We start from the raw sequence: 14,067 nt of genomic DNA on the forward strand, positions 1-14,067 counted from the left end.
TAGGGCCAATACTTTCCTTAGGTCCACATACCAAATATAAACATTTTCGAATTCCCGGGTTACTTTATACCTCATACATCGACCAATATGTGAGTTAATATAATTCAATGAAATGTATTTTACTCATAACAGTGTATCTTTGAGCCTAAAATGGATAAAATCGGCCGAAAACTTGACTTAGATCCCATATAAATAATATCTTGATTTTTGAACATCCAGCTGACTTTACTCCATATGATTAGTGATGGTATATGGGGTTACCTTAATGAAACCTGGGAAACATTTTATTAATATGTGACATGTTAATAGTATACAAAATAGACAAAATCGGGTCGTACTACCCCAACTCCCATATACTTCATATAATGATTGTCGACTTGGACCCTCAAAATAAGTTGATACACAATTTCGTCGAACAAAAACTTTTGAATTTTCTCGAAAAATTTTTAAACTCTAAATAAGGTATATTAAGTATACAACGATGTTTGTAGCACGCAGAAGGAAAGGTCGGCGACCTTATAAAATATATATGTATGCATATATTTATAAGATCAGCGTGATGAGCTGAGTCGTTTTAGCTATGTCTGTATCTTTTGTCTTTCACACAATACAACCTCATATGCGATGTTGAGGAGGCTAATCCCACGGTAGTTGGCGCAGATTGTAGGGTCTCCATTTATGAGGAATTGGCAGAGCACACTTCATTTACAATTTAAAGCATGCTTTCATCCACCAGAAGCAGATGCATGCTGCTTATCAGTTATTTTTCTTCTTTTCATTGTGGGTGCTTTTTACGCGGCGAGTCCGAAACCCAAAACACAATCATGAAGAATGATATTTCGCCTTCTCACTTTAGCTCGCCTTTAAACGGATGTGTTTTGGCTACATAGAGGATACTTGGTTTAAGACCGAAAGTCGTGAGCTGCTTCAGTCATTTGTAAAATAATCGCTTCTGACCACTCCCAAGTGAATGACCCTCAGAAAACTTTCCTAATTTCCTTGAATTTCAATTCATGACTCATATTTGTGCTTAGAATAAATGAAATCGGAAGAAAATTCTTCCTAAACCCCATTTAACTAACGGGCCTATGTACTTCAAGGTAGTACTTCTCCGGCTTTAGTCCTTGCAAGTTGGAAGAGTATGAAATGTTCAGTTATACCCGCACTCAGGTTCTTCTTAATTGTTTTAGAAATATTTTAGAACGCCTGAGGGTGCTACTACCTGCTCAAAAATACGAAGTACAAAATAATATAAATATAAGGTATATGATACCCACATTGTCCAACTAAACGGATTGATGAAAGCTTATGGTGAAAAATATTCTTGGAGAAACACTGTCACCTGTTAAATCGTTGGCTTTCACTGCTAACTGAACACGAACTGTTATTTTTATAAAAATAAAACGCTAGTTTTTTTGTATAAAATATTTATATTCAGTAATCATTTATTACAATTCATTCTTTTCCTTAGGAAACTTGTTTGAAGTTTACTTTTTCTTCTTCTTATCGGCATCATTTTCGTCGTCCTCCTTCAAAGAACAAGGTGGACAGCCGTGTAAATAACCGCCCTCTGCCATGCGCATAAACGACTTCTGTGGGTCGTAATTGCTAAATAAAAAAAATATTCCTTACATTCCATGGCAGGAGATATTATATGTGACAGACCTGTAAAAGTCGCGATACTTCTTCTTGCGGGGCTTGTTATGGAGTATGTTGAATGCCATGGCAGCGAACAAGGCTGAGGCAACTGCGACTCCAACATTACGCAGCGCCATCTGGCGGTGATTAAAGAAGAGCTGCGGCGGCAGCTTTGGTGGTGGCTTCGCCTTCGAAGATTTCGACGTACTTGACATATTATGCGGAGTTGACCGTTTACCAATTAACAGCAATAAAAAGCGAATCAATTGATTTTTAATGAATTATTTATATTGATTTGAAAGACACGTTTTTATGAAGAAATTTCTCTAGGCGTGTTTTTAAAAAAATTGTACAACTGAAATAAATTTTCAGAAATTTTATTTCGTGCGTTTTTCAGCTGTCAAATTCTAAGGCGACAAGTGTCTTTAGAGCTTTTTTATTGCTTCTTTTGTTTTTGAATTTTTTTTAAGTAAAAGTAAAGTTGGAGAGTTCTAACCCAGTCAGCAAATGCGTCTCGTTTTATACTTTATGCCTTCTGAATATTTCGTTTTCAAATTAATTTTGCATATAATTCATAAATTTACTTACTTATATAAATCCAAAAATTGTTAACAATTATTTTTAGCTTAATATATTTCTTTTTAATTTCAGAGTCTTAAACCATCAATTTGGAAAGTTTTGTTGGTAAGTTAAATCTAATGTTCCATGTCTTATTTTTAGAAATATTTACCTCTTCTCATTTAATGGCTGTTATCGGCTAACGCAGTAATACAATAATACAATACTTGTGTATGTCAATAAATCAGATCGTGATCCAGTTAGTCAAAAAGCGAGATATATGATTTTAAAGCAGTGCTGGACAATGAAGTAGTTGTGAAAGCTGCACATCATTCCTATACAAATTTACTTTACTAACATACTGATGCTCCTTAGAACACTCGTATTATTTTCTTAACATTCATGAGACAAAAAAGATGAAAAAGGAATAGTGAATTTGTTTTCGCGGAATCCTGCTTTAACACTGCGGCAAGGACAAGCAAAATTAATCGCAAAAGGTTTAGATACGAGGTGTGTTCAAAAAGTATCGCGAAATTTTGTGTTTTTTCAAAAATTATTTATTTATTCATGAATATCTATTTTGTCCCCTTCAAAGTAATCCCCATGAGATATTATACACTTGTGCCAACGGTTTTTCCAATCTTCGAAGCACTTCAAAAAATCATTTCTTTTATCTTCTTCAGCTCCTCCTTCGATGCCGTCTTTATCTCGTCAAGAGAAGCGTAACGTCGTCCTTTCATGGGCCTCTTCAGTTTAGGAACAAGAAAAAGTCACAGGGGGCCAGATCTGGGGAATACGGTGGCTGCGGCATCATTAGTGTGTTGTTTTTGGCCAAAAAGTCGCGCACAAGCAACGATGTGTGAGCAGGGGCGTTATCGTGGTGCAAAAGCCAATTTTTGTTCTTCCACAAATCCGGGCGTTTCTGGCGGATTGCTTCGCGAAAATTGCACATAACTTGCAGGTATATTCCTTATTGACCGTTCTTCCCTGTGGCAAGAACTCATGATGCACCATCTTCCCGTGATCCAGTTAGTCAAAAAGCGAGATATATGATTTTAAAGCAGTGCTGGTCGATGAAGTAGTTATGAAAGGTGCACATAACCACCATTTCAACTAAATTTGGTACGTGAGATTGCCTTCCCAAAATCAGATTGCAACCACGTCTACTTCTCATATTCTATCTGATCCTTCCTTTTCAGTGTACAAATCAAAAAGCAATTAATATAACGGGTCAAATATTTGCACGAACTATGCCCCTACAGTATGCTACTTATGACCAAAAATTGTTCAAATCGAACAAAAACCTATGGGCTTGGTACTTAATATTTAGACCCCAGTACCTATAGTTGACTTTTTACCGAAAATATTGAAGCGAGTCAATTCTTCCCTGAGCCCCCCATATACTTAATATAAAGATTTTTGGATTTTGTATAAATTTATATTTTATATCACCATATGATTGGTGATGGTAAGTGGGGGTACCTTAATAATTCTGAGGTACCATTTTATTAGTATGTGGCATTTTAATACAAGTATGTAGTGTGTAGTATTGGCAAAAATAGATAAAAACGGTTCGATACTCCTCTAACTCCTATTAGTATACTACGTACCATGATTTTCGTTTTTAACAAATCTTATGCCGAATATGTCGGGCAGCGTATGATATATGTTTATTAGGGTGCTTCAAAAAAAATTTTGATTTTTTTTTCAACTGTTACTCCTTCAAATGTTAGTGATTGGCAAATAAAAATCCTCCCTCAAACCACGCGCTGTAGCTTAACTCTAAAGGGTCGCTATTTATTTATAGGTTCCCATACATTTAAGCTACAGCGCTTGGTTTGAGGTAGGATTTTTTGTTTGTCAATCACTAACATTTGAGGGGGTTAGAGTTGAAAAAAAAAAAATAAAAAATTTTTTGAAGCACCTTAATGTATATACAAGGTGCGTTCCAAAATAAACAGGACTTTTTGAATCAAACGTCCCTTAGTGGCGCCATCTATATGCCGACTGGTGTGTTAGAATCTGCTATCGAACAAAGAGCCAAATTAAATTTTGTTTTAAAATTTGGTAAAACTTTTACCGAAACGTTTCAATTGAGGAAACAAGTCGAAACTGTGCTACATCAAAAATCAGCCGAAATCATCATGAAATTCATGGAAATGGAATTGAATATCTCCAAAACATCGATTTATTTGACCGAACATTTGGGCTTACGGCTTACGAAAGGTATGTGCACGGTGAAAGGAAAGCGTTATGCAGATGTAAATGCCATTCGAAAGGCTTGCATCGGCATACTGGCGGCCATACCAGCCAAAGAGCTAAAGCACTCGTTCGGCATGCTTTTGGACCGTACAAAAAGCTGTTGAAGCAGAAGGAGACTATTTTGAATAAAATTAATTGATTTTGCCGAATGTGTTCTGGGTTTTTAAGTCCTGTTTCCTTTGGAACGCATCTTGTATAGTATATAATTGCTTGGATTCCGATCATCTGGTACTAAGGTATTTTCCTGGCTTTGTTTCTTGCAAGTTACAAGAGTACAAACTATTCGATTGCAAACAAACTTAGCACTTCCTTACGTGTTTTATTTTCTTGCAAGGCTGTTTTTAGAGTCGGTGCGGAAACAGATCAAACCGATCGGTGTAATATATTTTCAGGATTTTCTTAGATCACCTCTTTTTCCGTGAACCCGGCATTTTGTCAAAAATCAAAGGTTTGACCAGTCCTTCGATCATTACCTCTATACTTCTACAGCAATAATAGTTTATTTGGTGTTTGGATTTGAAATAAGAAGAAGGTGAAAATTCTTCCTGACCTATAGATGTCTCTTTTCGAAAGTCGTCGTGAAGTTTGGTTTCGCATTCAAGGAGTTTCGAAACTTTCGATTTGATTTTCGTGAATATTTGGCTTAAACAAGGTGTTTGTTTTTAAGTCTCCAACAATAATCTGCCACCATTCCTATGGTCCACATCCCTTTATAGTGCCTGTCGATTAATGAAATGTTTTGATGGAACCTCACTCTCGGCACCCAAATTTTCCATTTAAATCTTTATGACAATAAGTGTGGTTCTATTCAAGTTGACAGTTCATAACTTGGATCACCATATACTTTACGTGCTGTCTTAGAACAAGTTCCGGTGCAGAATTTTGATTTTTTGGTCGATTTAGAGGCTTTGGCACATGCAGTTCGGCACAATGGAAGTTTAGTCTGTTGGCCGAAAATACGTTTGAATACTAGGTAGTGTGCTTTGCTTGTTATGCTTTTTGGCTGAGTCAAACAAAAATAACAATCACATCCTTTGGTTCGGTACAAACTAATCATATAGCAAGTTTTATATGTCCGCTGCCAGCGCGATTTCCAATCATTGAAGGCGTCACGGAAGGCATTCTCCGGAATAGCCTTAAGAGTTGAGGTGCATGCTTCTTGGATCCCCTTTCATCGGCCTTTTCAAGCAAGGAAACAAAAAAGTCCACGGTGGCCACATCTTGGCTATAGGGCAGCTGCGGAAGCGTTGGGATGCCGGCCTTGGTTAGGTAGCTGTTCAAGAGAAAGGCGGTGTGAGCCGAAGCGTTGTCGTGGTGGACCCTCCAATCGGCTGCGATGTTCTGTCAGACCCGATTGACCCTACGTTTTGAGTCTTTTGAGGACTTCCACGTAAAACTTGGCATTGACGGTTTGTCCAGGAGGAACAAGTTCATGGTGGACGATGTCTTTGATGTCAAAAAAGACATTGAGTATCGTTGTCACTATGGATTTGCACATTCCAGTTGACCCTCCAAGAGGGCCTGGTTGAAAATTCACATTTTCTGCTACTGTTTTAGCGCGAAGCTTTGAGCGCTATTAAAGAGTGACTTTTTTCCAGTTCCTTGTGCTTTTCTATTTTTGCGAACTTTTATACAAAAACGGAGATTTCTCCAACTATGAATTGGGTATGTAAATTTGTATACTCTAAATAAGAGCAACTTCGGTAACATTTTCTAATCTCGACAATAATCTTGTCAGTACATGACAATGATCTGCCTCTCAAGGCACTACGTCAGAAGCCCACTATGGGCCCGTTGAAGGGGCTGTATTACTTAGCTTCTTGCTTGTTTTGGTGTTGTTGGCCACTCCTTGTTGTTGTTGCTTTATAAGTTGAACAAACTGTAGTTGCACGAGTTACAAGTTGAGTTTATTTCTAACGGTTGTTGCTGTTTTGCTGTATTTTTTTTTTGTTTTTACTAGTTACAGTTGTATTTGCGAAGTTTGGTTGCTATGGTGGCGGGTTATTAACTTTTGTTGTTGTCAAGGTTGCTTGTGAGGCTGCATCAAATTGTTGTTGTAGTTGGCCATTACGCTTGTGTTGTTGTTTATTTCGAGAATGTAGCTTGAGTTTTTGCTTTTGCTTTTGTGTTTGTTTTTGTTTTCTGTTTCGTTGCAACGAAAACTTTTCCACAACAATTTCCAGGCGAATTGTTTGCCGCAGCTGATTTCAGGCCACCGCCGCTAAGGTAAGGTGACAACTGCAACAACAACAATAGCAGCTGAAGATGCATATTGCAGTAAAGTTGTGCAGTTGCAAGCTGCGGTGGCATCCACATCAGTTCCACTTTCGGTTGGTGCTCTCGTTGTGCAATGTGGAAAATTTCATTTGATTTTAAAGTTTCGTTGCCTTTAAGAGTGCACTCTGGTGTGTATTAGTACATATTAATGTGTGTGTAGGTGTGCAAGTCTCCGCAGTTTACGTGGACTACATACATGAGTGTGTATATATGGGCGTGCCACAGTTTATTTGGACTGGCTCCAAGTGAAATGATGCGAAAGAGATTTGTCGTTGCTTGGTATCTTTGGCTCGGCTGAGGATTCAGTATTCGCTTGCACACCAAAAAGCAACATGAGTATGATAAGCCGCTGAAAAGACGCCCTGAAGGAAAAATATACATAAAACATAAGTTGGAAAGAAAGTTGTTTCAAGACAATCAGAAGTCTGCTGTCTCTTGTGTCTCTAATTCAATGTGTTAAAAGCAAGGTGTCTCAATTGGAACACATTTCGCTTTGAATTGAGTAATTTTTTAATTAACAATGAGGTCTGTTTCACGCTTAAAATTCAATTTCTATCCACAATTAATCACTTTTCTGGACTTCCTGTCTCCATGTAATGACTGGTCGCACGCAACTTCGACTTCCTTTTAGCTCTAGCTTCTAGCTCTTTTCTAGTAATGTCGTCTTGTGAATTTTACAAAGTGTGGCCAATCTTTTACCATTTACGGGATTATATTTAGAATGTAACGGTAGTTGTTTGACGTCGGTTAAGAAGGTAACTTTGCTGTTAACACTTGTCAAGAGTCCTTCGAAGACATCGATTAAGAAAAGTTTGTAGTATTTTTAGTGGTGAGATTAAGTTAATCTGGTAGGCCAATGAGACACGCATGGACCAGTTCTGGTTCTTTACGATGTCAGATGGAGTTCATTTGCTAGATCCATTAGGATCAGTTATCTTTCAGGATGCCTGCGCCAAGGTTGAAATATACTGCAGTGCTCCGGTAACTTAAAAGACTGTCTTATGTCTAACTCTAGGCAGTATATTACCGCACCAACTCCATCGTCATACTCGAGCCATCCATATAAATGTTTGGAGTGTTGCGCTTACCTAACCTTCCTTTATACCAGGTTTCATTTCCTATATTTACTTCTTTCCCAGTTGAAAAGTGGGGCCATCATAGCATTTATAAAACATTAGCTTAATTTTTTCAACGTCTTGCAGCCATAACAACGGTTGACTCGATATTTTTATTTGATGTGTTCATCTAAACTTTATATCAAACAGAAGGCATCGATACCTTCAGATATTCGATTACGTATATCAGCTGCTAACCCACCAATATTTCTGATAGCACTTTCTAAAGTAAAGGGCACCTATACACTTCTTTGGGGTACACTTCGGCGATCTGTAGGTCTAAGGTCTAATTTCAGTTCGTGCGATAAAATCTCTAACAGCTCGAAGTTCACATAACCCGAATCTTCAAGTTAACCGTTTAAACCCAAGTTTTGTCTGTTTTGTCAAATAAACTTATCGCATGATCAACTCTGCCTTCAGTATGAACTTGAATGCCATTGATTTGAAAGCCATGTCTAACAAGCAGCTAGCTCGTGAATACAGCTATTGTTTGACGTTGATAATTTTTCGGAAACTCTTTTGTCATCTTCATATCACATTAGATTTCAGGGTGTCGAATATCCCCTTAAATCCGGTAAAGCACAGAAAGAGAGGAGTGCACCACTCTGAAGACTGTTCGATATTACTTTTACAAACTCTTGATATGATCTACACCTGAGAAATGTGCTCTGAAGCCAGCTCGTTCTTTACATTGCTCTGCATCAACTAGTTCGATAACCTTTGGGTGATAATATGAGTTATTATTTTATTAACCATAGTCCGAAGTGTTGTTGGTTTTCATTGGGGGTGTTTTTTTACTTGGCGGGTCCCAAACCCAGCGCACAACCCTAAGTAGGGGATATTTCGCCTTCTCACTTTAGCTCGCCTTCAAACGGATGTTCTTAGGCTACCCAGAGGATACTTGGTCAAAGACCGGAAGTCGTGAGCTGCTTGAGTCATATGTAAAAGAATCGTTTCTGGCCACTCCCAAGTGAATGGCGATCAGAGTTTTCAACAACGCCTCAGTCAATAGGAGATTCCAAGTGTAGCCAGGCCCTTCTTCACCTGGTCTTTCCAAGGGTGTGAAGTCTTTCTCTCCCTTTTTTCTCCTTCCAAAGCTGGAGTGTTCTCATCCATTCGGACGACGTGACCTAGCCAGCGTAGGCGCTATCTCTTAATTCGCTGAACTATATCAATGTGGTCGTGTATCTCGTATAGCTCATCGTTTCATCGACTCGCCGTGGCCAATGCGCAAAGAAGTATAAATTTTCGGTAGAACCAGGGGATGATGAGTGACATGTAGAGGACTTTGAGACTCTGTTGCCTACTCAGTCCGCAGTAGCACCTGTTGACAAGAGCTATTCTGCGTTGGATTTCGAGGTTGACGTTGTTGTTGTTATTAATGCTGCTTCCAAGATAGACGAAATTATCTTCGACTTCGAAGTTATGATTGTCAACAGTGACGAAGACTTGTTTGTTTGATTATAGAAGATATGTATATCGTCTTACGTCTTAATTCTTGCAAGCAGTTCACTAGAATTAAGGTTACTGTAAACTAGATAAAACTCCAAAGCTATGCATAAGTCCCTCTGATTTTATTTCCTGCAGGGGCTTCACAGTGTATTTCCACAATTTCGTATAATAAGCGTGTATAAACAGGCATGTTTCCAATTTCAGGTGATCATAGCGTTGTAGTAATCCAAAACCGACAACACACAATTTATGAGAGTGCCGAACACATCTTCACCTACTTACAAGTTGCAATTTAAAGGTAATTTTGTAAGCGCCGTCAAATTGAGAATACGGTTGTTGTACCCTTAATGTGCGATAACCATGAAAGTGAAAATGCCTTTGGCTGACAATCTTTCGCAATGTTCTTTGTATGCCTAAACACTTACTCATATCGACAGGTTATGCTCTTAAGGTAGAGCAGACAATTTGGCACGAATTTTGACTTAATGTTTCCATAACCGAAGTGATTGTAATAAACTAGCATGTTGCTATTTTTTCGAACGTTGTTTAAGAATAATTCTGAAAATATACATCACCTGTTAAAAAATAACAAATCTTTTGAAGATCATTTCGATATATCGTTGCGTAGGTCAAGTACAAATTTTATTATTGATTTCTTGGGCAAATCCTTCGTAAAAATACATAAGTAAATTCTTCAATACAAAAACTCCAAGCCGAACCAGGTCTTTTTATAGTTATAAGTTAATCTAAGCCTTTTAATTTTCTAAATCTTTCTCTTTATGACTTCATGCATTTCACTACGCTTAGCAGCTCGGTGGGGAAATTTGAAAGTATGCGCTCCCAAACGCAGGACAGTTAAGAAGGAAGTATTGAGATGTTCCACCTCATCTTCTTCCATACGGCTCTTGCAGATGGCATCTGGTAGGAGTCCCAGCCTTACTGCGTGGACGCCAATAGGCAAATGACCCGTTAAAAGCCCCACAACTACGCAGAGGATACTCTTACCGAGGGTAAAGAGATCTCTAGATCTTTTGCTACCGATCTTGGACCAACAAGATTTAGTAAGAACGCATATACCGATGGTGGCCCAGCGCTGGTCAAGCTTCCGCGAAGCCCAATTGTCTAATAATAGTCTAAACGCAAGATGAAATGGGAGTACCGATCCACTCCCATTCTACGGATAGCGGCTTGCTAGCTTATCAGCATTAAAAATAGAGTTCAAGGATAGTATTGCCGCTCTGCCATCGAGTGAATGGTCACTTATCTGAAGGAGCCTGCTTTCCGGAGCAGTAAATTTACTGCTACCTTAATATCTGAAACCTCGGCATGGAGTACCATGGTACCCTACCCTAGTCAGGTAGTCTGAAACTAGAGTTTATAGCGAGCTCCCGACAAAAAAACTCTACCAACCTTCCCCCGAAGCTTTGACCTTTCCGTGAAGAAGTTCACTGCTCCTCTTCCCCAATGGCTTCTTCCCACCTACAACTCCCTAGCCGGTACTATGTCGGTACAGAAGGAACCGTCAGAGTTCGTTTTGGAAACCATTTTTTATCAACCTCAAGGGCTTACATAGGCTGCTATATATATTTCTGGACTAGGCTACACTAAGTGTTCCCAGGTGCAATCTGACATTTCCATTGGAAAGTTTGACATTTTTTAGCATAACATCACTCAGAACGTTTTCTCATTTAATCGTGAATTGTTTTATTTACAGGGAATTAAAAAATTCACCTCGGCCAAAAAATGGAATTAACTCGTGAACATTTTCGTGCGATCATTTTTCACAACTTTCGACGTGGATTATCACAACAAGAGTGCATCGCTGAACTAAAATCTTTGTATGGTTTGAAGCACCATCCTATAGCACTGTGAAAAACTGGTACAACGAATTCAATCGTGGCCGACGCTCGCTCAGACGAATTCCGTGAAGGTCGTCCATCGATGCCGTACGTGAACTGATAATGCAAGACCGGCATGTAACATATCTCCAGATAGAGGCATGCCTATTTATTTCTCCCACCAGCATACATTCGATATTGCATGAACACCTGGCCGTAAAAAAGGTTTGTTCTCGTTGGATCCCGGCCAATTTGACAATCGCTCAAAAAAAGGCTCGTGTGGATTGGTGTAAAAAATACTGAAAAAAACGATCGCGGTGCTTCAAAAGACGTTTATAAGATCGTCACAGGTGACGAATCATGGATCTATGCGTATGAGCCCGAAACAAAACAGCAATCGACCGTGTGGGTCTTCCAAGACGAGCCAAATCCAACGAAAAAAAAAACATTTTCGTTGATAAATATTCATAATTTCATTATAAGGCCAGAAATATATATAGCAGCCCTCGTACCTTCTCTTTTTTTTCTCGAAGTGGAACATTTTCTTTTCGAATTATACAATAAATCCCGAATTTAATAACTTAAAAATACTGTTTTTTTATAAGTTTCTATAAGACGCCCTTACGTTTCTTTTCTGCCAGCTTTTCTTGATAGATTTGTATAATATTTACTTGATAAGTTAAGCCAACTTCGACTACCTACTACTGTCAGTTAAGTGAATGCAAATTTTTGCCATACAAACAGATGAAAACTATTTTCGAACAAATGTCGTAAGTGCCATCAACAAATCAAACAAATGCAACTTAATAAAAATGTCTGTCAAAATGTTGTCAATAAAACACTTTGCTTTAAATTGCAAGCAATTCAGCACCGTGAAGAGAAAATGAGAGAAGGGGAGATAGGGCAGCAAGAAAATACGCAGAACTACTAATATTCATTGAAAAAAGTTAAATCATCAAATATTTTCATTTCCAACAAATTTGTAAAAACTCAATTTCCTCTTTTTAAAAAAAGAAGGCAAAGCAGTTGCAAAAATCAATACGAATTGCGATGCAACGCGACAACGCTGGCAACTCTTGGTTTATCTGATTATGCTGGAGTGAAGAGAGCGTAGCGCCAAACTGTAACGGTTAGTGAGCAAGCGTGTGGGTGGAGTCTACACATGAAGACCTCGTCTGTTGATCCGACTTTAAAGTTGTCAACAAATAAATTATTAAGAGATTAATCTTTGAGGCCGCTAGCAGCGACTACGACTTCACATATGGTGAGAGCGTAGGCAGGTGGCGCGCGGTGAAACGCGATTTGCTTGTAGCCTAAGAAAAAGTTGTGAAAAATTGTAGAAAAACGTCAAGGAAACTTTTTAAGACCACTTAAAAAGTTCTGAAATTGTTTTTATAACTGCTTTCCGTTGCCGAAACACACAGTCATATGTCAATTTTGAATGTACATATGTGTATGTGAATGAGGGGCTCCGCTTGTAAGTCTCTAAAGTTTTGCAAACATTTTTAACTTTTACCATTTTTTTTTAACAAGAGTACGTGTCGCTCGGTTGTATGTATTTATAGTAGGGTGGTCTTTATTGTATATTTATCTTTATATTTGAAGCAAAGTGTTATTTACATACGTGATTTGTTAATCTTACCTAAGCCTTACGTCCATCCTACATTGTCGAATATAGCTCTTTTTGATTCTCGAAAGTTTGGAGAGTGACGAAACGAAAAGTCGGTAAAAAGGAAACCTCCTTAAATACTGAATTTCGTGAAACAAAATTTGTTTTTGTGCAAGTTAAAAAAGGTAAAAAACCCAAAACTTGGATATTTGATATTTTCATATAAAATTTGAGGTTATAACAAAAGGCTGTAAATACAAAAGTTGTAGATCTTTTCATTACCTACAACTTTGCTAGACAACCTTTTTCTATAGAACCTGTAGTTTTACCGGAATCGAGTTTTTGGAAAATCGCAATCGGTTTTCATCTGTAGTAATAAGAACGAGATTCTTCTGACCTAGAGTAGAACATAGGAGCTTTACTGAACTACTTCCTCTTAACAAAACCCATTTGGCCACAATCGCAGAAGTCCTTCTTTTGACATATCTAATAGGGATTCGTGCTGTAAGGCTAAACATCCAGTCAGACGTATATTAGCAAGGATCTATGAAAGAAGGTGATATTGAAACATTTAGGCACTTTTTTACAATATCTACCTTTTGTAAGATTGAAGTTGAAAGATCTCGGCAATCTTATCTTCGGCGAACCAGGAGACATAGCCGAAACTCACATTAGCCGCCTCAATAAATTTGTGTTCAAAGTGCTTAAAGCACTTCGTTGATTAATGAGGGACTTTATGGCGAATTTTTTAGAAGTTTTAGGTAGTAGAATGAACCAACTTTACAAGCTGTCCAAGTGACATCCCTGCTAGGGTCGATCCTATAACATAATTTAATGAGATTCTTTTAAAAATTGTGATTTCCTCGAGGAAGATATTGAAATAGCGCTAACAGTAGCTTGGTGTTTGGATATGAAATAATATCTTTATCCGGAGCTCCTCCCGGAGATCGGCTACGGAGTCAAGGGAATTCGAAATTTTTTCAAAATTAATCACCTCTTCAAATAAAATAATCATGACAACCGCTTTCTTCAGACAGATTGATATAGCCCTTTAATTCAAGTGATCCTCTTCTAGTCTTCTTCCGGCAATACGATATATTATATATTACAGCTTCCTTTATTATAGCATACCTTTAGGCTGTGAACTCTTAAACCAATATTTTAAGTGCCACCCTAATGAACACATATAAACATGTATTCCCATCCGCACATTTCACATATTTAATTCTGCCAACGTCATTGTGTCAACTGCTAGGCATATTAACTTTTGTATATTCAATTGCTGAGAAATCTCTGCCGTTGAGTTCTTTAACTCACG

General features: G+C 38.1%; 1 protein-coding gene across 1 annotated transcript; it reads right to left on the bottom strand.

Annotated features, from left to right (window-relative positions):
• Window positions 1-1,437: 1,437 nt before the first annotated feature.
• Window positions 1,438-2,050, bottom strand: LOC125778287 (cytochrome c oxidase subunit 6C). Its single transcript, XM_049455119.1, has 2 exons — window positions 1,666-2,050; window positions 1,438-1,608 (listed from the first exon to the last, which is right to left on the bottom strand). Exons 1-2 carry the CDS (start codon window positions 1,851-1,853, stop codon window positions 1,488-1,490), a joined length of 309 nt encoding a protein of 102 aa, XP_049311076.1. The 5' UTR covers window positions 1,854-2,050; the 3' UTR covers window positions 1,438-1,487.
• Between the last annotated feature and the right edge of the window lie 12,017 nt (window positions 2,051-14,067).

Source organism: Bactrocera dorsalis, chromosome 4 (assembly GCF_023373825.1).
Source record: "Bactrocera dorsalis isolate Fly_Bdor chromosome 4, ASM2337382v1, whole genome shotgun sequence".
NCBI classification, from domain to species: domain Eukaryota; kingdom Metazoa; phylum Arthropoda; class Insecta; order Diptera; family Tephritidae; genus Bactrocera; species Bactrocera dorsalis.

Coding starts and splice junctions, on each gene's coding strand:
- LOC125778287 (XM_049455119.1), bottom strand. CDS start 1,853: ATGTCAAGTACGTCGAAATCTTCGAAGGCGAAGCCACCACCAAAGCTG. Junction 1,609..1,665: donor AAGTATCGCGACTTTTACAG/GTCTGTCACATA, acceptor TTTTTTATTTAG/CAATTACGACCCACAGAAGT.